Source organism: Hyperolius riggenbachi, chromosome 2, assembly GCF_040937935.1.
Source record: "Hyperolius riggenbachi isolate aHypRig1 chromosome 2, aHypRig1.pri, whole genome shotgun sequence".
Lineage (NCBI taxonomy): Eukaryota > Metazoa > Chordata > Amphibia > Anura > Hyperoliidae > Hyperolius > Hyperolius riggenbachi.
Window position 1 is genome coordinate 90665480 of NC_090647.1, and position 24421 is coordinate 90689900.

Below are 24421 nucleotides of genomic sequence, written 5' to 3' on the forward strand. Positions count from 1 at the left end.
CCTTTCCCAAGAAGTTTTAAACCAGGATGATACCATTTATTGGCTAACTAAAAATGAATAAAAATAAGCAAGCTTTCGGCCTTGCAGCCTTCGTCTGGCTTATATCCTGTTAGTTTGCAAACTGGTGGTACAGACAGCTTATATACATGCAACATCAATGTTTTTCTTCTCCTGACAAGCATTTTTCCAGATGCCCCAAACAATCGGAAAGGGGCTTCATCGGAGAATATGACTTTGCCCCAGTCCTCAGCAGTCCATTTACCATACTTTCTGCAGAAGATCTATCTGTCCCTGTTGTTTTTTTGGGGAGGGAAGTTGCTTCTTTGCTGCCCTTCTTGACACCAGGCCATCTTCTAAAAGTCTTCTCCTCACTGTGCATGCAGATGTGCTCACACCTGCCTGTTGCCATTCCTGACCAACCTCTGCACTGGTTGCACTCTGATCCCACAGCTGGATCCTCTTTAGGAGATGATCCTGACGCTTGCTGGACTTTCTTGGATGCCCTGAAGGGAAAGGACGCCCTTCAAGGAAAGATTTGAACCTCTTTCCTTGAAGTTCTTGATGATCCTATAAATTGTTGATTTAGGTGCAATCTTAGTAGCCACAATATCCTTGCCTGTGAAGCCATTTTTATGCAATGCAATGATGGCTGCATGCGTTTCTTTACTGGTCACCATGGTTAACAATGGAAGATCAATAATTTCAAGCATCACCCTCCTTTTAACATGTCAAGTCTGCCATTCGAACCCAATTAGCCTGACATAATGATCTCCAGCCTTATGCTCTTCAACATTTTCACCTGAGTTAACAAGACGTTTACTGAAATGATCTCAGCAGGTCCTTTAATGACAGCAGTGAATTTTTGGGGGGGATTCAGTTAATTTTCATGGCAAAGAAGGACTATGAAATTCATCTGAACACTCTTCATAACATTCTGGAGTATATGCAAATTTCTATTATAAGAACTTAAGCACCAACTTTTCTAATTTCCAATATTTTAGACAGTCTGAAAACATTTGGCCAGGACTGTCTGTATAGTCCTTTGTATAGGAGGGAGGGAAGGTTAGTAGTTGGGGTTCCCCCACAGCTCTGGGCCCCCCTGTAATCACAGGTGCTGCTCCCCTCTAGTCACGCCCCGGACTACGTTCTATAAACTGTAACCCTTGTAGTTCACAGCCGGTTAAACCATAAGTGTCATTTTTCATATGTCACATACAGCAAAATCCAAAAACTGATTTTTTTTCTGTTTTTTTTTTTCCCCAGAGAGGGGAAAAAAGTAATTGCAAAAAAGCACACATCTTTCACAGACCAATACATCAAGCAGCCTGCTGAAGGGTGGTATGCGATGCGAGTCCAACTTTTTCCCAGCTCAAAAAGGAATAGCTTTAGAGGGCTGCTTATAATACATTATTACCATGACAGCGTAAAATGTAGGCACGCTCATTATCACTAGCCGATATCTATAATCTCCTTTGTCGGCGTGAACACAATGTTATGAAATCAGAGGCTCTGACTTTTTTTCCGCTGTGTCGTCGCAGGGCTGGAACACAAAATTCAGCCCTCGCTGTAATTTACAGAACAGTGTAATGAGCATCACTTTGCCAAGCATGATCTGCCTCAGTAGCTGTGAGCTGTGCCATCTGAGCATGCTCTGCAATGCGAGCAGCCTGCACTGTGCTTCTCAGTCTCAGAGTAGCTTCTGAGGTATCTAAGGAAGCATAACTACAAGTCCATGCCTGTGAACCTTGTGCTCCTCCAGATGATGGTCACTACAATGACTCTATTTCTCCAGCTCATCCTGTTCCTTCATATCAAAGGTAAGACTTCTGCTGTGTTGTTGTATTTTGAAGTCAGGAGAGAACTAGAAAAATTCTAGCTGTCTTAAAGTGCATAATTCACAGAAGGGTGAAACGCTGTGTTTGGTTGTCAAGGTAGTTATTCATCATATAACTGGCACGTCGCTGCCTGTGGTTTATTGTTTACTCATATTTTTGCTTTTTAACCCGAAAGGTGACATAGTGATTGTTTAATTTTCTTTAGGAAAGGTTTCTGTCATGCGAGAAACACTTTCGACTAGCTGTTAAATTATAGAATTTATTGTCAGTAAATCTACACTATATATATATATATATATATATATATATATATATATATATATATATATATATACATTTGGAATTTAGATCAATATGTGTTCATTGCTTAACGAATGATATGCTAGATTATCAATGAAGGTCGGTTCCAGTTGTAGTATGAGTCATCCGATGACACGTCTTGTGCTTAAAGACATCGGTGAATTCTACATGTTTATTTTATTGTATGCCTATGTAGTGATGTGTTACGTGGTAAGTAGGCAGGATGTATGGAAGCAGGCAACTTTTAGGCAATGATGAGGTAAAATATTTTGTTTACGTGATGCTATCCCTGGCACAGAAGTCATGCCATTGTGTTTCTCAGATTGCGACTAGGGATGAGTGCAATGAATTTACTAAATCCATGTTGCTTTAATAATTTTCATGAAAACCTATTTGCGTTTTGCCATGTGGTGTATTTTCATGGATTTTCACTTTTTTTATATAGGAATATCTCACTTTCTGTTGAGTCCATGTGAGTCTGCAGGCTATGGGAGCACCAGGGCCTGCCCTAGCAACCAATCAATAATTACCAATGTATTAGAAGGCAGTATGTTTATCCTCACTGTGGGTTTAGAACTGATGGATGTGACAAAAGGGAGTGTTTGGGGAGAGGTTTAAGAGTTTGGAGTTTAGCAAAAGCAGGGATAGCTTTGATTTTACAGGAACAGCTATGGCTGCTTCTCCCTATACACAACTCCAAACTCTTAACTGCCTGGTTAGACAGGGCTGTGTTGTGGGTTTGTTGTACTATGTGCCCCCTATGCTTTGTACTTGACTTGTATGAAGCCAGTCATTTTTATTTTATTACATCTGTGTTTTTGATTTTTTTTATTTCAAGGTAATGTTGTGTTTTGGCTGATTTTGTGTGAAGTTGTGTGGTTACTGGTTATACTTCTTTTCCTTCATTTTTTTGTTTTTGTTTTTGTTAATGGTGTATTTTTTATTTTGTATTTATTATTGCGTATTTCTGTGTTTAAAATAAGAAAATGATTCTACAAAGTGCTGTTCCACTTTCAAGTAGCTTATATAAAGTTTGCACCAGTTGTAATATAGATATAAAGGCAGCTAGTAGTAAAAACTGCGTAAAAAGAGATACATTCCACGTAGACCTTATCAGCATATGCTTCAGGGTTTTGGAAAAGAGCTTTTCATTCTTATGCTCTACCACTAGTCACTATAACTTTAAAAATATTAGACTCTGTATGTTCATATTATTACTCAGGGGCTCATTGGCTTTTTATTACCTGACATTCCCAATAAAGTGATTTATATATTCTTAATTTGATTAAATGTCTGATTACATGCTTTTATATTACTGGAGTCTGTCTGACTATCTATCAATCAATCAATCAATCAATCAATCAATCAAATTTGTTCTATCCATTCATGCATCTACCTATCCATTCATACATATGGCTCTCTGTTTACCATTTTAAATCTTATCTATCTATCTATCTATCTATCTATCTATCTATCCATCCATTTATCGATGTCTTCATCCAAATCTATTTGTGTAGTGTAGCCTACTAATTGTTTATATAATCCATTTATCAGTCTACCTGTCTTAGTGTCTATATTATCAATTTATTAATTTTATATCATGCTTTCCTCTCTGCTTGCCTTGCCTGTCATCCTGTCAGTCAGTCTCGTAATCTTTATATATCTGCCTATCTATCTATCTATCTATCTATCTATCTATCTATCTGACTGTCTATCTAAATGTCTTTCTATTCAAATCTGTCTACCTGTTTTCGTATGTTTCCACTTTACTTTTTTAATATATAAATGTATTATGCATCCATAGGTTTGAGTTTTAATATATAGCAAAATAAACCTTTTCAGCATTTTTCAGCAGTTATTGTTTAGTGCATTTAATATTTTTAAAAGTTTATTAGGATCTGAATAATTGCCTAGTTGTGCCTATAGTTAGGATATCATTGTAAATGAGTAAAGTTTTTATTGTTGTAACTTTTGACGGTGTAATAAATGGCTGCTGTGTGTACATATTTGACTGAATCCTTCTCATGGTACAATCTGAATCTTGACTCCATGTTGTATCCCTATAACCTTGAAAGGATGAGTTATTGAAGAAATATACTTCTGACATTCTTTTCTTCATATTTGGATAGGTATTCTTGTATGTGCTGTGCTTGAATGTTGTAAATCTTCGGGGGTGATGGATGGGTGGAAATCCACTGTCAGAAGCTGAATGCAAACAAACAGGGGAATTCATCTAGAAAGTAGTAGTAAAGCATTATAATCCTAAACTCGGACCTGACATCCTGGCTGATGTGGCTAGGGAAGGCAGCAGAACAGACACCTACTTTCTAAAAGATATCTCCCTGTTTGACTCATGTATTTGTACTGAAAATAGTCCAAGCAGTCGATGTGTGTCAGCTGGGTGGATTGAAGCAAAAAAGCCAACCTGACCAGACAAAATCATTGCAGAAATACACTGATGTCATCTATGCCCTTCTCAGCCATGTCTCGGGAAAAAAGGAGATTATTGCTAACTGCAGGAGATCAAGAACAGTCACTTTTATCTATACCAAATATCCCTATCTAAAGTCACTGTAACCACAGGTAGAACTAGGGCAGACCTCACCATGGTGGGCCTCCGCCAACATTCTATAATTATAGGTTTCATTAAATTTGGATTATGAAAGAAAAACAAACCTCTTTTAGGATCCTCTGGAACTCATATGAGCTCTATATTACAGCATCACAGGTTACAAATTACACAGATTTACTTTTATTGCCGGTTTATTTTTACGTGAAGCCAGATAGCGTAACCTGCCTAGCTAGCCATCAGGGAACTAAATACCAGTAGGTCCCCTGTCGGCAAGTCACCTTGTTCTGCTAAGATTTTCCTGCCGGTCCACCATTTAGTTTCCATATTCATTTGTTTAGTTCATTCAGATAGCATCTGTACAGGACAGGACAGCATTGTTTGTGCAAATTCTATAGAAGTTCAAAGACCATACACATGCTCAGTTAAAAAAGCACCGTTACGACATATAGTAGACTGTAGTAAATTATTCAGGATATGCACTTTTTTATGTTAAAGAGAACCTGAGATGAAAATAAATATTTATAATTACCTGGGGTTTCCTCCAGCCCCATGAGGTACGTGGGCTCCCCTCGCTGCCCTTTGCGGCCACTCCGTTGTCTTCTAATCAGCCCCGGTAATGTGGCCAGCCACGCACTTCTGCGCATGCCTGGCTCAGCCATGCACCCCCAGCCACGCTCCGCTGCTGGGAGCGTTCTGCGCCTGCGCAGTAGTACTGTGCAGATGCAGAATGCTCCTGTGCACAGGAGAGTGGCAGGGGTGTGCAGCCACACATGTGAAGAAGCGCACAACTGGCCAAATTACCAGGGCTGATTAGAAGGCAACGGAGCAGCAGAAGAGGATGACGAGGAAGCCCGCACACCTCAAAGGGCTGGAGCAAGCCCCAGGTAAGTATAATGTAGCCTGTATCTTCATCTCAGGTACCCTTTAAAGCCAATGGGTACCAATTTAAAAATAAAAAAGTCAGTTACTCACCTAAGGAGAGGGAAGGCTCGGTCCTAATGAGCCTTCCCTCTCCTCTCCCGGTGCCCTCGGTGCTGTGCTGGCTCCCCCGTTCGCGTCTGCCGCCGCAGGGACTTCTGAGGTCTTTGGGAGCACTCGGGCTTCCGAAGACGGGTCGCTCCATACTACGTACGCGTGAGTGCGTCATAGAGGGCGTTCGCGCATGCGTACTATGGAGCGGCCCCGTCCTCGGGAGCCCGAGTGCTCCCGAAGGCTTCCGAAACATCCCTTCGGCAGCGGAAGTGGCAGTATTTGACCGAACTGGTTGAATACTGCTACGAAGGATCCTGCGCGGGACCGGGCACCGGGAGAGGAGAGGGAAGGCTCATTAGGACCGAGCCTTCCCTCTCCTTAGGTGAGTATCTGACTTTTTTATTTTTAAATGGGTAAACATTCACTTTAATTATACTGATTTCAGCATCAAACACACTTCCTATATCTATATATATATGTAACCACACCCTCCCAGTGGTGCTTAGGCTATGATATGATGTTTTAAAGCCTTCTAATCTCAGTGCACTCTGGACATCGGGGGCCCATATGCAATTCACTTTTTCTCCTGAGTTTTCTCTTAGGTGATATTTTCACAGCTTGTCAGTAAAATGTCTTTTCAACCAGCAGCAAGCAAGAAAATACTCAAACTAATTTTGATAGAATTGTTTCTATGCTGAAAAGTTGCTTTATAGAGAAGATGAAAAATTGTCTCCTAGGAGAAAACTCAGGAGAAAAGCTTAATTGCATATGAGCTTCGGGCCTATATGCAATTAACGTTTTCTCCTGAGTTTTCTCCAGCCTGGATCGCTCCCATGCCACCTTTTTCCGCTGCCTCTATCCGCCGGTACCGGGTCCTGTCATTTCGGCCAGTCAGGGCCAGTTGACGCAAGCGCAGTGCGCTCCCTCCGTAATGCGCAGGCACATGTGTAAAGCAGACACTGGCGAGCCGGAGGGAGCCCCTGTGGATGCGGACACCTGGCTGAGTCCGGCGGAAGTGATGAGACCCGGTACCGGCGATAGAGGCAGCAGAGGACGGCGGCGTAGGAGTGATCCATGCGAATGGGGCTGGAGGTATGTATAAAATCTTTTTCCATTTTTCATCCTCGTTCGTCTCCGGTTCACTTAAATAATCAGGGATCAATTGTAAGGATGACATTTCAGTGACTAAATGCTGTACAGGCACACTGATCTGCTAAAGCCAAGCAGTGTGTACTGTTTAACACAGGGGAGATGATGCAAATGAGCAGCATGCAAGCAAGCAGCTTCTGGATGGGCGGGGTTAGTAGCAAAACAATGCACTCATTCGTCTTTATTCATTGCTTATCATTCAACTAAACAACTTTGGAGGCAGGCTATTCTGGGCTTACATTGTCTAGTTTGGCTGCAGGTTCTGTGTTGCGGATGTTTCAATACAGAATTATTGAATGTAGAACTTTAAATAGCTGTATCCTGTTTGTCTGCGCTTGGATTTCGATATTGTAAACAAACTCAATGCAGCGATTCTGGAGCTGATTTTTCCCCATAGTACTAAAGTGATGGAAAAATTAAAACGTATTTAAAAACATCAAACTTATGTCTAACATCAACCTTACCCTCTACTGCATGCTTATAAGACTAACTTTTAAAGAGAAACCGTAACCAAGAATTGAACTTCATCCCAATCAGTAGCTGATACCCCCTTTCCCATGAGAAATCTATTCCTTTTCTCAAATGGATCATCAGGGGGCGCTGTATGGCTGATATTCTGGTGAAACCCCTCCCACAGTGTGATGTCAGCGCCTCACAGCACTGAGGTACTGATGACATCACACTGTGGGAGCCTTGTTGCATTGTGGGAAACAACAGCTGTTTACAGTTGTTTCCAACTGCCAAAAAAAGCAAGCAGCTTCTTCTTCCACTGACATCACCTGCCAGCAGTAAAAATGTCACCATGTGATAAATGTCTGAATGTAAATCAGGGAGAGGAAAGATTTTACAATGGGCAAGCACTGACTAAATCATTTATACATGATTATTGCAACAATTAAGCACTTTTTTTTATTACATTATTTTTACTGGAGTCCCTCTTTAAATTTTGCCCAAACACTTTCCCTGAATCCTTTATATTAAAAAGCAATGGCATGAGCATTATTTACCATGTACACTTATACTAGAGCTAAGGCACTCATATTGTGAAGAGATGTTTTTCTGCACAATAAAGCTTTTTTTGTTCATTATCAAGTTGTTGCTGCTGTGGAATTTGGCACACTGCCGCCCTGTGACTAGGCTTCTGGCCTGCTCGTCCCATATGACCATACTCCTAGACTCTTTATCAGTACTGAAAATAGGCAGGATGTGACCAAGATGCTGTTGGACCTGTCAGTGCACAACATAACTGCAGTTGCAGAAAACCAGAGCTCACCGGACATGCCGGGGCTCACAGAAAATGGAAACCAGAGGAGACAGCAGTGGAAAGAAGATGGTAAGGCTGTACGGATGTTGTCTGATGTCTCCTGTAGACCTAAATCACCACAAACATGCTTCAATTCACTAAGCACTGCTTGGTAGGTCTCACTTACCAGCTGTTGAGCAGGTCAGGCAGGAAGCTGTGAGACTGTGTGCATGAGTCTGAGTTTTTCTGTCCAGTGCATCCCAGGCATCCCTTTAGATGTGCTGCAGCCACCATAGGAAAACTTTCACAGTATGTATTCCAGTATACAGATATACAGAAAAGCCTTTTAAAATGTCTCCTCCACCTTTTCTGCAGTCTTGCAGTCCCGCCCTCCAGAGTATCTGACCAAATGGGATGAGAAGCAGGGCTGTGTGGCTGTCCCTATTGGCTGCCTCACTCTCCCTATTGTCTGCTACATCTGTCAATGTTACCCCATGGTGAGTGTGACTTTTGGTTGATTTACCAAATGCTTTAATCTTTGTGAATTTCAATTCCTTGACATTTCTTAAGGTATTTACCGCTCAAGTCAGTACTTTACCTCACTAGTCGGTCATTTTCAGTGCGGTAATAGGTTTAGTGAATTGGCATTTGGCAAGCTGATCAGTGAAATCAGCTGTTTTCTGCATTGCCGAATGCGGCAATGCTTAGTGAATTGAGGCCTTTGGGTTTAACATACACTCCAGAAGAGCAGCATTGACCACCTAAAATACTGTGTGGCGTTCCATGATCAGAAGCAATACGAAGTCTCTCTTGATCACTCTGCACTGTCTGGAGGCCATTTGTTAATATCGTTAATTACACTATGTACAGTAAATAGAGAGGAAAAGTTAGATCACCAGACTACTGAACATGTGTTTCTTTTATTCATCCAGCTGAGTTAAAATGAAACCGTATTTTTTATCTAATTCAGCTCTATTCAGTTTTGCTGTGAACATGTGATATTCATAGAAACGCTTCTGTTCTCATAAAATCAGATATCACGGTATCCAAGCTCTTGATATTTCTCCATATCTATTTGGGAATGTCCTGTTTTTAGTTAGACGTTGCGTTTGGATTTTCTGATGTTTAATTCATCTTATGTTAAATTTACGGAAAGTGCATGAATATGCATCAGGAGTTTGTGAGCAGTTAGGAAGATGTTGGAAATAATGTCACAGGCTTTCTTGAGTATTCAACAGACTTATTTTTTTGTTCCTTTTTTGGCAGAAATGTGTGTGTGGCTATAAATCCTTTACTTTTTATATACCGTATATTCTTGTGTATAAGATGACTGGGCGTTTAAGACGACCCCCCAAATTTTCCAGTTAAAAAATAGACTTTGGGATATACTCGCCGTATAAGGGCTGGTGCACACCGAGCGGCTTTTTGGGCGTTTTCAGATCCGCTTGCGGCTGCGGATCTGCTTGGTCAATGTATCTCAATGGGGTGGTGCACACCAGAGCGGGGGGCGTTTTGCAGAAACGAAAAATGCCTGGGTGAGGCATTTTTTGGATTGCGGGTGCGTTTCTGCCTCAATGTTAAGTATAGGAAAAACGCAAACCGCTCTGAAAAACGGCACTTCAGAGCGGTTTTGCAGGCGTTTTTGTTACAGAAGCTGTTCAGTAACAGCTTTACTGTAACAATATATGAAATCTACTATACTGAAAACCGCAGCAGCAATCCGCAAAACGCTAGCAAAACGCCATAGAAAAATAAAAAAAAGCGTTTAAAAATCTGCTAGCATTTTGCGGATCTGCTAGCGGGTTTTGGTGTGCACCAGCCCTAAGACTACCCCTCTTCCAATGCACATCAAATAAAACATTTTTTAAATCATATACTGATGCTATGTATGAACAGATACTTGTGCTGTACTGTATGAGGTACCCAGCAAGGCCGGGCCGAGGCAGAGGCAAAAGAGGCTCCTGCCTCAGGGCACAGTGTAGGAGGGGGCGCACAACTCACTTAGCTATCATTCCCTTATTATGTTTGATTCAGAGAGAAATCAGAAAAGGTGATACATGACAGTGACTGCAAGCCAGATAACTAAAGCTTAAGGTGTTGAGGTGCTGGGGCTCTGGGGCGCCTCTTAGTCTAATAGTAATCAGTGTGTGATGGCTGGGGTGGGAGAGATGGAGGGGTGAACTTTGGTGTCTCTGCCATGGGTGCTGGTGGACCTTGTCCTGGCTCTGGTGCACATTATTTATCACTATACAGTACAGGGGATTGACTGGGTAGATTGGTCAACTCTCCCTTAGTGCATTGGTCAGCTCTCCTACCTGTTTATCAGAGCGGTATGGAAGAATAGATTGTGCTGTGCCCATGAAACACGCCTCTTTCATCCGTCTGGCCCACCCTTGTATCCTATTTACCTCCTCCTCTGCCTCTCAGATTTCACACATGTGCACCTGCGCCGCCTCACTACAGTCCTCAGCAGCGAGATCTGAGAGTCGGTAACAGGATAGGGCATATTACCCGTCATTAATGACACCCGACGTATACGACTCCAAACTTTCATAAGATTTTCAAGGGTTAAAAAGTAGTCTTATATGCCAGAATATACAGAATTTCAGTCTATGCATTTTTGCACCATAAAATGTTTCGTATAGCTGTACTAAAGGTTTTTTTTTTCTTTTGAAACGATTTACAATTTGACCTTTCTCTATAACACAATAAACTTGCAGTATTGATCTCCAAGCTTAAGCTACATAATGGTCTGAACTTGGCCGTGACAGTCAATAACCACAATCATGGTCAAGAATCAGGAGTCAGACTAGCATGTGTAAAGCGACGGCGCAATGTCTGCTAAACATCCGGTTTGCCAGATCTTTAGCGATCCCCGATGCCTGAGCAATAATGCACAACCACATTGTTTCCCCTGTTCCCCCACCCACAAAAATGTGCTTCCTCGCAGGCCACTCATTGTTTCTCTGCCCCCCACAAAGCGACAGACGCATTGCTAGCCATCAGCAATGCTCTGTTGTCCGTCAGGGATCAGTACAGGATCCCTTGGGTAAGAGAGATCCCTCGAAGATCCCCCATGTGTATGGGGCTTTAAGTACTGGAATATTTTCATAAGCATGTACAGAAAAAGCATTTGTTAAAAAGTGGACCTAAACTTTACGATTTTCCCGTGGTCCAAACGCGCAGTCACTGTGACATCAGTATGTCCGGGCCAAGTTCTCCATAAACTCTACTCTAACATTTTCTCATTAATCTCCAGACACCATCCCTCCCACATCCTTTGCTCCTCCCATGAAACCCTTCTGCCCTTTAGTTTTGTCAACGCTTCTCATTCTTACCTCCAAGACTTCTCACAAGCGTCTCTTCTTCATTGGAATTCTCTCCCACAGCTTGTACATCATGCTCCAAGCCTAGAAGTCTTCAAGCTTAAAATGCAATTCTACAGACAGGGTTCTAATCTATCATAGCCCCATTCAATGTCAAGGGGCACTGACTTATAAGGGGCACTGCCTTATCCACATTAGCCCCTTGGTCTCTTTATATAGTGTCTCTACATCACTACCCTCTAGATTATAAGTTTGCACAGGGCAGGTTCTTCCCACTAGTGTTTCTCATATATGTCATTCCTATTTTATTGAATGAACATGTACCTGTATTGCTGCTTTTCTACCACAAATGAACTATGTATGCCTTTTGTACTTGTGCTGTGGGATTCTCTGACAATGTTGTGTGTGAACTGTACATGTATATATAGTGCCCACTACAGTATTGTATACCTTGTACATTGCCACAAAAGATGTTGGATCTGTATAAATAAATAATAATAAGGGCAGGATAGTTAGTAATCAGTTACAATGCACTATGTAGTTCTTAAAGCTAGCAAGTTAGTGAATGTATAAAGAAAATACATCATATTATTACTGGAATCACAAATATGTGTATATATAAAAATCTTCAGCTGAGATCAGGAACAGTTTGTTTAGACTGAAGGTTAGAGGTATTGACACGTGTAGTGCTCTATCCGTCAATTCATACTGCCGTGATCAAAAAATCGCATCAAGGTAAAATAACATAGATTGGCTGAAAGACTAGTTGGCATAGATGGAAATAATGTCACTATTGAATAAAGCCCTTGAACTGCTAGAGTGGATTATACAAACAGACAATGGATTTAAAAAACAATCACCAGTGAAACAGTAAACAAAAACTTACAGTCGTAAAAAGGTGTTTAAATTAATGGTAGTCAAAGGCATAATTGCAATGCTAAGGAAGCACTTCGTCATGGCCTTGATAAATATTCTATTACAATGTGTTTCCTCTGCATTGCTTACTACCTTTTACTACAATGGTGTAGACAATAAGCACTTTCTTAAACAAGTAAAAGTTTTTGCTCATTGTCATAAGCAATTGATGTGAAGCCAGCTGTCTCTTTAAATAAAACACTCCCTAGAAGTTCAAGGGCCCTATTCAGTGGCTACATTGTTTTCTTTCACCAGGACTATACCATTTAAAATGTCAGCCAGTTTGTTACTTTATCTTGGTGGTATTTTAATCAAGGCAGGGTGAGTTAACACAGAGTGCATTATACATGTCAGATGTCAATAAACCTCTGATGTTAAAGACAAACTCTGACCAAGAATTGAACTTTATCCCAATCAGTAGCTGATACCCCCTTTTACATGAGAAATCTATTCCTTTTCACAAACAGACCATCAGGGGGCGCTATATGACTGATATTGTGGTGAAACTCCTCCCACAAGAAACTCTGAGGACCATGATACTCCTGGCAGTTTCCTGTCTGTGAACCTCATTGCATTGTGGGAAATAGCTGTTTACAGCTGTTTCCAACTGCCAAAACAGCAAGCAGCAGCTACATCACCTGCCAACAGTAAAAATCTCACCATGTAATAAATGCCAGAATGTAAATCAGGGATTTAAAAGATTTTACAATGGGCAAACACTGACTAAATCATTTATACATAATTATTGTAAAAATGAAGCACTTTTGTATTACATTATTTTCACTGGAGTTCCTCTTTAAATCTGTACAGTTTGTGATCTAGGCATAGGATTTAGGGGGTGCATAAAGTGCAGAGTGCATGAGAGGCTGAGAGGGATAAGAGCATGGGTGATTTCAGAAATGGATGTTGCTGAGAACCCAGAGCTGGAGGAGGTAATGCCAGGCTTGCCAGCATCATAACTGCACTTATCCACTGATGCACTGATAAGGGAGGATAAGTGGCTGCCAAGAATATTATATCTAGTGAGAGCCTGTGTGTATTTTAGCATTGTTAGTTTGTTTTTGTTTTTTCTCATTATTATTACCATTACTCCTAATATTAATACCTCAAAAAACATTTTTGGTCTGGTGTGAGTGGAGGTCCACTTGGGAAGAGAGGAGTGACACCATGGCCCATATGCAATTAACTTTTTCTTCTGAGGTTCCTACTACATTATATTTTTATATATTGTCATTAAAATGCCTTCCCACTCCCGGAGACCTACTGCGCCAGTGCCGACCCCCCTGGCCAGGGCTTTAGAACGGGGCCATTTACTGAAGATCAGAAGGAGGCGCCAGACCATGGGAGGTGCGGTAAGCCTATGCGCACTTCTCCCCCCACACACACAGGGCTTCCATTTCTGATTATATTTAGTACTAAGGTATCCTTAGCCACCAGCAAACAAGAAAATACTCGAAGGGCTCGATTCACTAACCGGCGCTAAGTCGGTTAGCATGTCTAAAGCCCTTGTGCACGCAAAGTAGGGAGCTAGGCACTTTGCGCCAGCCTTTGCCGATAATGTTGTGTGGTACGACGTTATCGTCGCATCGCACCGTTCGCGCACTAATCAGCCTATAAAGTTGCATTGGGTGCCCCTAAAAGGTCGCACGGCGCACCCGGTGTGACCTTTTAGGGGCACCCAATGCAACGTTATAGGATGATTGGTGCGCAAACAGTGCGACGATAACATTGCACCGTGCTACTTTATCGGCGCACCGCGCTGCGCGCGCAAAGCTGTTTGCATGCACATTAGTGTGCGAACAGCTGCTTAGCGCTCGCAAAGACTCTTTTCACTCCGGCGCTAACACTTAGCCGGTTAGTGAACCGAGGCCAAAATGATTTCAAGAAACTTTTTCTACATACTTTTTGGTATTGTTTTCCCACTACAAAGTACTAAAAAGTTCTTTTAATCCACCGACAAGCAAGAAAATACAGTACTTTTTTATATACTTTTTGGTATTTTTGCAGATGCAGAATGCTGAAAATTTATTTTAAACAGAAGATAAAAGATATCTTCTAGGAGAAAACTTAACCACTTAAGGCCTGCAGTCTTAAAACCCCTTAAGGACCACACACTTTTTTCCATTCAGACCACTGCAGCTTTAACGGTTTATTACACGGTCATACAACCTACTATCTAAATGAATTTTACCTCCTTTTCTTGTCATCAATACAGCTTTCTTTTGGTGCTATTTGATTGCTGCTGTGATTTTTAGTTTTTATTATATTCATCAAAAAAAACATGAATTTTGTCAAAAAAAAAATGATTTTTTTTTTAACTTTCTGTGCTGACACTTTTCAAATAAAGTAAAAATTCTATATACATTTTTGTCTAAATTTATTGTGCTACATGTCTTTGATCAATAAATAGACACTTATTGGATTTTTTTTGGGGGGGGGGGGGTGGGGATAAAAGTTATAGCGTTTACAAACTATGGTGCAAAAAGTGAATTTTCCCAGTTTGAAGCATCTCTGACTTTTCTGAGGACCTGTCATGTTTCATGAGGTGCTAGAATTCCAGCATAGTATAAATACTCCCCAAATGACCACATTTTGGAAAGAAGACATCCCAAAGTATTCACTAAGAGGCATGGGGCTTGATTCACAAAAGAGTGCTAACTGTTAGCACGGGCGTTTCTGCGCAAATTTTCGCATTGCGCGCGATTGCGAATTTTCGCGTGAAACAATAATGTCTTCGCTCGCAAATGCGAATTTTCCCGCGAAATCGATATCATTTTCGCACGAAAATTCACGTTTGCGCGCGAAAACATTATCGTTTCACGCGAAAATTCACGATCGCGCGCAATGCGAAAATTCGCGCGAAAACGCCCGTGATAACAGTTAGCACTCTTTTGTGAATCAAGCCCAAGGTGCGTTCATAGAAGATTTTATTTTTTGCTGAATTTAGGGGGTATTCCTCTGAGACTACCCTGGAAAAAGAGCACCTACCTAGGAAAAGGGAGTACTTGTGAAGTAGAAAGCTGTGGTCACTGATCTTTAAAGCACCACAGTTATTATACAGTGTTTTTTGCAGTGATTAGAAAAAAAAATTCTGTCACTGCGGTGGGGCGGGTGAGGGTTTGGCCAGGTGATCAGAAGCCCGCAGGGGGCAGATTAGGGCCTGATCTGATGGGTAGGAGTGCTAGGGGGTGACAGATGGTGACAGGAGGTGATTGATGAGTGTCTCAGGGGGTGATTTAGAGGGGAGAATAGATGCAATCAATGCAATGGGGAGGTGATCGGAAGGGGGTCTGAGGGGGATCTGAGGGTTTGGCCGAGTGATCAGGAGCCCGATCAGGAGTGCAATCAATGCACTGGGGAGGTGATTAGGGGGGTCTCAGGGCGATCTGAGGGTGTGGGCGGGTGATTGGGTACCCGCAAGGGGCAGATGAGGGTCTGATATGATTGGTAGCAGTGACAGGTGGTGAGAGGGGGTGATTGAAGGGTGATCAGTGGGTGATTAGAGGGGAGAACAGATGTAAATAATGCACTGGGGAGGTGATAAGGGGGGGTCTGAGGGCGATCTGAGGGTGTGGGTGGGTGTTTGGGTGCCCACAAGGGGCAGATTAGGGTTTGATCTGATGGGTAGCAGTGACAGGTGGTGACGGGGTGATTGATAGGTGATCAGGGTGTGATTAGAGGGGAGAATAGATGCAAGCAATGCACTGGGGAGGTGATCAGGGCTGTCTGAGGGCAATCTGAGGGTGTGGGCGGGTAATTGGGTGCCTGCAAGGGGCAAATTAGGGTCTGATCTGATGGGTAGCAGTGACAGGTGGTGACAGGGGGTGATTGATGGATGATCAGTGGGTGATTAGAGGAGAGAACAGATGTAAACAATGCATTTGGGAGGTGATCTGAGCGCGGGTCGGCGGGCGATCTGAGGGTGTGGGCAGGTAATCAGGATCCCGCAAGGGGCAGGTTAGGGTCTGATCTAATGGGTGGCAGTGACAGGGGGTGATTTTTGGGTGATTGACAGGTGATCAGTGGGTGATTACAGGGGAGAATAGATGTATACAGTACACGGGGGGGAGGGGGTCTGGGGAGGATCTGAGGGTGTGGAGGGGTGATCAGGAGTCCCCAGGGGGCAGTTTAGGACCTAATCTAAAATATAGCGCTGACAGATAGTGACAGGGGGTGATTGATGGGTGATTAGGGGGTGATTTGGTGTATACAGTGGTCTGAGGGGGTGATCAGGGGGGGTCTGAGGGGTGCTGTGGACAATCAGGGGGGCAGGGGGACAGGATCAGTGTGTGTGTGTGTTCACATGCACAACTGCCTCCTCCCCTGGTGGTCCCTCGATCACTGGGACCACCAGGGAAGGAGGCAGCCTGTATAATACACTTTGTATACATGTAAAAGTGTATTATACACTTTGTATGCGGCAGATCGAGGGTTATCAACCCGCCAGCGCTGCTAATTGGCCGGCGGATTGACGTCACGGGTGGGTGGAGCCTACTGCCGGTGGATGCGCACGATCCTCGGCTGATCAGTCCCCTAGGTGCCACTGCCGATCGGCGTTACGCAGTCCTGGGGGTGTCACTTTGCCGCTGCCAATTGGTAGTGGGTGGTTCGCAAGTGGTTAAAGAGAAAACGTTACATGAATTGAATAAGTGCCATGAGGCCATGTGCAATTCATTTTTTAACGTGAGCTTTCACCTAGTAGATAATTTTTCAACTTCTTTTTAAAAGGCATTTATTACCACATTTGAACATATAACCTAAGAGAAAAATCAGGAAAAAAAGTTAAATGCATATGGGCCAAGTGGCTCATATTATTATTATTTATTGTATTTATAAAGCGCCAACATAGTACACAACTAACTTTTTCTCCTGAGTTTTCTCCTAGGTGATATTTTTAAATGACATTCCGTAATCCCCCTTAGCTGCCCCAATGGACAAGAGTCTGTAAGTAGGCTGTCCCCTGCTGGCAGCATTGCACTGTATAGTACATATCATATTTGCTTTGCACAATGGACTTGCCTAATTGTACTATGTGTTGTTGCTATCGTTAGTCAAGTTGTTGTTATTGTTGCTCTGTAGCTATTACTCTTTTTCAGTTGACAAGTGCTGGAAAGTTTATTTTAAATAGAAGATGAAAAATTATCTATTTGTAGAAAATTCAGTAAAAAAAAGTGAATTCCGTATGGGCCTGTGGGTTTCTTTACATAATTTTGGTATGTTTTCTATGAAAGTCTGTGTTTACCATGTACCCCCTGATGTGGTTATTGTTATCATAATTACCCTTATCACCCCCACACACATACATCTATTACAATACTTTAATTGTACTGAAACAATTTCAAAGCATTCTCTATCTGAAATAATAATCAGTTTCATTTATATTGATTTATCTTTTTCTCCAACTCAGAACTTAGTTATACTTAATTGAAAGTATCAAGCCCAAACCACATTTGTATCAACACATTCCAAGAATCAACTCATTCCACATTTGGTATATAAACCCAATCAACCCAGTATCAACCCATTCCACATTTCCCCCTGGGCTACAAACAGTGTACATGTAAAAAAAGGCATCCAGTAAAATTACTGTTTTTCTACTAGTTAATTCTGATACAAAATATTATAAAATGTTTACAGATATTTTACTATCGCATAACCTAACCCTACTCTTACACCGAACACTCCCTCTTCCGATTCTCAACCCTACCCCCTCTCCCAGTGGTGCCTAACCTTAACCACCCATGGTGATGCCTAACCTTAACCCTCCTGGTGGTGCCTAGCGTTAAAGAGAAACCATAACCAAGAATTAAACTTCATCCCAATCAGTATCTGATACCCCCTTTCCCATGAGAATGTTTTTTCCTTTTCACAAACGGGTCATCAGGGGGCTCTGTATGGCTGATATTTTGGTGAAACCCCTCCCACAGTGTGATGTCAGGACCATGGTTCTGACATCACAATGTGGGAGCCTTGTTGCATTGTGGGAAATAACAGCTGTTTAAAGCTGTTTCCATCTGCCAAAAAAGCAAGCAGCATCTCCTTCCACTGACATCACCTGCCAGCAGTAAAAATGTCACCATGTAATAAATGTCAGAATGTAAATCAGGGAGACGAAAGATTTTACAACGGGCAAACACCGACTAATACATTTATACATAATTGTTGTAAAATGAAGCATTGTGTTTGTACATTATTTTCACTGGAGTTCCTCTTTAACTACCTTCCTCACACCTAACCCTAAACCTTACCCTTGTGTAAACCTGCCCATAGACCACCTGCTATACAAACTGCGCTTACTAATAGCGGGCACAAGCACCCTTTGTAACAATCGTAGCTGCCATAGTGTTTAGTATAATTATTTGCTGTGATTAGCACCTATCCTAGTGCCCGCTATCACGGCCCTAAACTTACTTGTTTATTGCAACGATCAGTGGCTAACAGCATTAAAAGGGGCGCCGCTATGCAAAGTGCAGCTACAAATACAGTAGCAGGCACTTAGTGCTCTGGCACCCGTTTTACTGCTTTTAGCCACTAATCGAGACAATTAACATGTTAGTTTATATTGGCACCATTTTTACCTGCTTCGTATACAGACCCATACTGACAATCTCGAATATTGACTTGTGATATAATGAAGATGGATTTATTTCATTCATATTGTCTCTGGATTTTCCATGGTGTTCTACAAAAAGAAATAACAATAAACAACACATAATTTATCCAGTTACACTAATAATGATGGAATACACTAAATACACAACTGAATTCATCAGCAAATGGATTGTACGTAGAGGGGAAAATATGTATCTATAGCACACAGAAGTAATAAAACAATCTAGAAGAGAGAACCTTGCCATTTCGAGCTTCTAAGAGGTTTAGGAATAGCAGCAATAGGTAAATATAAGGCTTGTACAAGGTAATAGTGTGGAGGTCAGTGTCTGATTCGAATGTGCAATATAAAGTCCAGGGTGCGCTTAGCGGTGGTATGGGTAGGGGAGTATCGAACAGGTTGTGGAAGAGAGTTCCAGAGGAAGGGAGAAATTCAACAAAAGTCTTTTAGGTGAGTGAGTGTGTGAAGGTACCATAGGAGATGCTAGAACATTGTTAGTAAAACAAAGGTTTTGAATGGGATGCTTTTTGGAAACAAGTGTAAGCCGGACCTAGATTGTAAAGGGCTTTTTAAGGGAGAGTTAAGAATTGCATCCTTTGAGCAATTTGCAGCCACAGGAGTGGCTGATAGAGCTGTGCCACTGCCACATAGTACATGATGGACTGCAATGGGACTGCAGTGGAGCCATTCTGTTAGCAGGTAGGCTACAGAGGAGGGTGTCACATTAGTCAAGTTAGGAAATAATGATTGCATGCACAGGTCACCAGCAAGAAAGAAAATTCCCAAAGCGGACCTGAATTCAGAACTTCCTTTCTGCTCTATAAGATACGCAACAGCATGATAACCTTTACAGAAAAACATTTCTTTGTTACAGCTGATACAAATCCTGCAATAAAACTGTAGTGTTTCTACTTCCTGCTTTCATGAAAGCAGACATAGGGTTAACAGCCTGTGTTTACCAATTACCTCTCTGCTATGGTAGGCAGCTTACACAGCTGAGGGATCAAATTACAACTTGTGCTTAGTCACAGATGGGGGGATTAGACAGGCTACAGACAGGGTGTACTTCTAAATGTTTTCCTTCTGTCCTGTGCAGCAGTTCAGGTCCACTTTAATTTTGACAGTTCTTTTTCACCCACTTTTTCAACTGAAGAGTGCTGGAAAAGCTACCCAGTGGCATAGCAACAGGGAATGCAGAGGTTGTGATCACACTGGGGTCTCTAGACCAGAGGGGCCCACAAAGGGCCCTCTTCCAACCACAATATTAGTTCTTCTTTATTACTATGCCATTGATGAGCTCTAAATAATTGTACTAACAAACTTTCTCTTCTCTGACATGGCGACTCTCCCTTGGCATATGTTGGTGCTCCCAATGTCTGTGCTTCCAAATGGTCAAACAACACAATTACCCAGAGCCCCAAGCTACTTAGGGGCCCCACAATACAGAGACTGTGAGGTCACAAGTTTACTGAACATTATGAAAACATGAGGGGCCCCAGGTCCTCCTTTCACCTAATACCGTTCCTGTGGTTTACAGAATGGCTAAGGGGGGCACAGTATAAAATTCGCACTAGGGAACCATGGAAAACTATATCATAATCGGTTTTCTGCACTGATTGTGATACGCGTTTGAATCCAGATTGCATGTCTAGGAGTAGCGTTGCTTTAGGAAACAGCCTTATGTTTAGATGATAGTGTGTTTTTTAATTCCCTGGGAACAAAGCAACTCATCACCCAGCTAACAACTAGGTTTGAACTCAGAACACAGACTGAGTAGCGGCGAGAGTCCTGGCTATATTTAATAACTGATCTTGCTTATTTTGCCTTTCTAAGAGACGCTGTTCTTGTGACCTATAGGAATAGTATATCAATTGACTGCTAATGTCCTGCCAAACATTTTCACATATGTTTCAGGTACTTGACATAACCAGCAACCCTGTTATTAAACTTCTCAGCAAGAGAAAGTCACACATGATTCATGTCTGGTATTAATGTGATCCATATTCTTTGTGGATTGTGAATTTTCCATTATTATTTGTGGGCAATGAATGTGGCTTAATATATAGGAATGTCATCTATTTGGACTTCCAGATTCCCTCCAAAAGTAAGGAACGCTTCAAACTCCTGCCCCGGAGTTCCACTCTCAAAGCAGGATACTACATAAAGAAAAGGTTGAAATTTAATCTCAGTTCTCCATTTTAACATCATCTAAGGGTTACAAGATAGCAAGAGAACCCCAGGCTAGCTGCAATTTTGATAGACTTTTTTGAAACAAAGGACCAACTTCTTAAAAATCCTTAAGTATTCTTTTCTTTGTTTTTTTCCCTTTTATTTTACACTATGGTTACCATCTCCATAATTGTTACTTTTAATACTTTTCTGTATACTGTATATTAATTATTTACATTGCATTTATAATAACACGACTTAAGGTCATTTTTACAGCTTCATACCTGGTTTGAGCACCACAGAAAGAATCCTAGCCTTTCCAAATAGAAGAGCTAAACAGAAAAAAACAACAGATAATATTCAGAAAACCAAACACTTTCATAAGGAAGACCCAGCATAAAGCAAACAAATTGGTAAATCTCTTTTCAGCATCAGAGAGAAATGGCTGCATGATGAAGTGATACAGCATAATGTGCAGTGAGACAGAAGTTCAAGGTGTTTCCGTGACAGCACTGTTCTGCTTTATCACCCGTGATTGCAGTTTTAGATTCAGACCATGAATTCGTTTAGTTTTGTAACTGAGAACTGACTGTTGTAAGTATGAAAAGACCCATCGATAATAAGATTTATGAAGACAAATTCACATCTCTTCATAGACATAAAATAATCAGAAATGAAGCACGGAACAGTTTTTCTTTTGTAAATATATATTACACAGAGTGAAAAGTACTAATGCCATTTATTGCAGCCCTCTAGTGCATTCTTTATCGCACAAAAAAGGGGGAAGGCGGATGTAACTGCCACTCTACAGCAGAAACATACTAAAGCAGAGAGTGCCATTTAACTTATGACAGAACTCTAGGTAGGTACACCAGATCACACTGTAATGTTACCTTGTTTGCTCTCTGCAAACTTGCTAAGTACTTTCCTTTTTTTTCTAAAATATGCCTGGTCCGTGTGCCTTTGCTGAACTGTGCCAGACTCTGCAGTACCAACAGGACTGTGGGAAGTCTTTTTTCTGCATTAAGAAGCTTATCTCTGGTGCAAATAACAGAAACTTCCATTTGAGATAAGACAAGGACACTATGACCACTTATTAGTTCTAACTAAAAAAAAAAAAAAAAAAAATCAATGTGAAAATGTCCTCGGCAAGCAGGCAGGCTTGGTGGTATGGAGGCAATCTGCTGTGAGCAAAGGAAGAGAAGTGTAAAACACTGTGTAAATAAGTAATTTATCTTTTCTGTTTACATCTATACCTGCAATCTGCCACAGAACTCGCTGAGCAGCCTCCATTACAATGTTGTGGACAGCTTCAGCAGAGAAACAGGAGAGGAGAAATTGGCTGTTACAGCACAGACCATGTCAGCAGAGGTGTAGGACACTTCGCTTACCCTGGAAAGTGACGGGCATGATGTGTACATATGCCCTCCATAGCCTTTCAAGCCCACATTTAAGTGGAAAAAAACTACTTGGTATCTGATGCTCCTACTTTTAGGTACATGCTATTAAGGTTATCCCAGTAGCATAATTTTCACTGTAGTGCCTCTTTAAGGGACTGACGAGGCCAAAAGCACTAAAAAAGTAAAGTACCTGCATGATGTTTAAATGCATGGAGGACGCCATATGCGCCCTCCGTGCAGTTCCGCCGGGTCCCCTTAGTGAAATCGCCCCCCGTGCCAATCGCAACCCCACAGGCCGGGTCGGGCTCTCCTGCCACTCCTAATATGGCCGCCGGGGCTGGCCGCGAGTGCGGCTGCGCATCTCTAGGGCCTCCCCCTCCGATCCATGCTACAGTGCGTGGTTCGGGGGGTTGGCCCTAGAGCTGCGCAGCCGCACTCGTGCCAATGCGGACTGCGCAGCTGTGGCTTACCTATGTAAATCAGTACTGAATACATTCTATAGCTGAAAGTTTTCTCAGTAGCTAGCAGTATAGTTTAGATCGCTAACAAGATTGTGTAAGCACACACATCTTCTACCTAATCACGTCAGCACACAATAAATCCTACAAATAACAGTTCTGCACATAATACACCTTATAAACCAAAGTTGTAAGTTGGAAAAGCAGACCTAACTACAAGTTATCTCTACCTGAATCATACACTTCTCTCCCTCTCTGCCTCTGTAGCTACTATCACACAGAGGGCTTGATTCACTAAACCGTGGTAACTCAAATACCACACCGTATCAAAGATATCACACCTTATTAAAGTTAACACGCCTTATCAGAGTAGCATAGCGAGTGCTAGGAACCCGCAGGGGTTCAGGGCAGGATGAGTGGCATTGCCAATTAGCAGGCATAAGTTTGTAGCGCTCGCTATGCTACGCTAATAAGGCATGTTAACTTTGATAAGGTGTGATATCGTTGATAAGATGTGATATTTGAGTTATCACGGTTTTGTGAATCAAGCCCAGAGAATGCAAGATGGAGTAAAAAAAAACTCCCCCTGCCCCTCCCCCTTTTTATACCTGCCTCGTGTGGAAACTCGTCTCACAGGGTGCTGGGCCTTGCTGTGCATCCTAGGAGAAAATGATTTTCTCTGTGCTTCCTTCTGAAATTTTGGTGCCAGACTGCCCCTTGATTTTGCCCGGTAAAAATCTGCACGGCGAACCATTGCCCCTTTCTCACAGGAAAGGTTGGTAAGCAAGAAAGACCCGATTTGCAATGAGATCAAACTTACAAATTTTGCTCACTCATCTCTACTTGCATCCTTCCCATACTAGTCACATTCATGGAGCGCTTGTGACATTTCCCATGTGTGCACATAATAACCACTCTTTGGTAATGATGATTACAGCTGATCACAGGCAGAAGCCAGTTAGCTTGGCGAACAAAGGGGAAGGTGATTAGTTTCGCCTTAATGAGTTTACATTGTTACACTAAGGAGGTGGTGAATTGATCCTTTATCCAGCTCAGTGATTACATTTTTTCTGAAATATTGCTGTTATAAGTTGCACTGAGTAAATACAGAAAAATATCTTTTAGGGCCTGAGCCCACTAACACCGTTGTGTGCAGTTGTGTCCGCTTTTCAGTTACACATCAATGTTACAGATGCTGAAAAGCGGACACAACTGTGTACAACTGCGTTAGTGGGCTCAGGCCCTCAGTGTGTCTTCAGTTTAGGCTGCCCTGTTACAAAAGGGTGTATGCATTAACCACTTTACCCCCAGCGGTGCGGATTTTTCAGTCCCTTTTTCCACCCTGTTAACACCAAGAGACGGAGAAATCCGCACCTGACACCGCTCCCACTTCTGTCCGCGCTCCCGCTCGCTCGTCCGCGCGCCCCTGCGCTCGTGCACGCTGCCAACCGTTCGCCCGGAGATCAATGAAC

The 24421-nt window shown here is 42.1% G+C and overlaps 1 protein-coding gene across 1 annotated transcript in view; it reads left to right on the plus strand.

The window, feature by feature from the left end:
• Positions 1–1770: 1770 nt before the first annotated feature.
• The window catches only part of RXFP2 (relaxin family peptide receptor 2), a 390074-nt gene continuing 367423 nt past the window's right edge, over positions 1771–24421 (plus strand). The window contains exon 1 of the mRNA XM_068265019.1: positions 1771–1817. Coding sequence (XP_068121120.1) covers positions 1775–1817 — 43 coding nt within the window. The 5' untranslated portion in view covers positions 1771–1774. The remainder of the gene's footprint in view (positions 1818–24421) is intronic.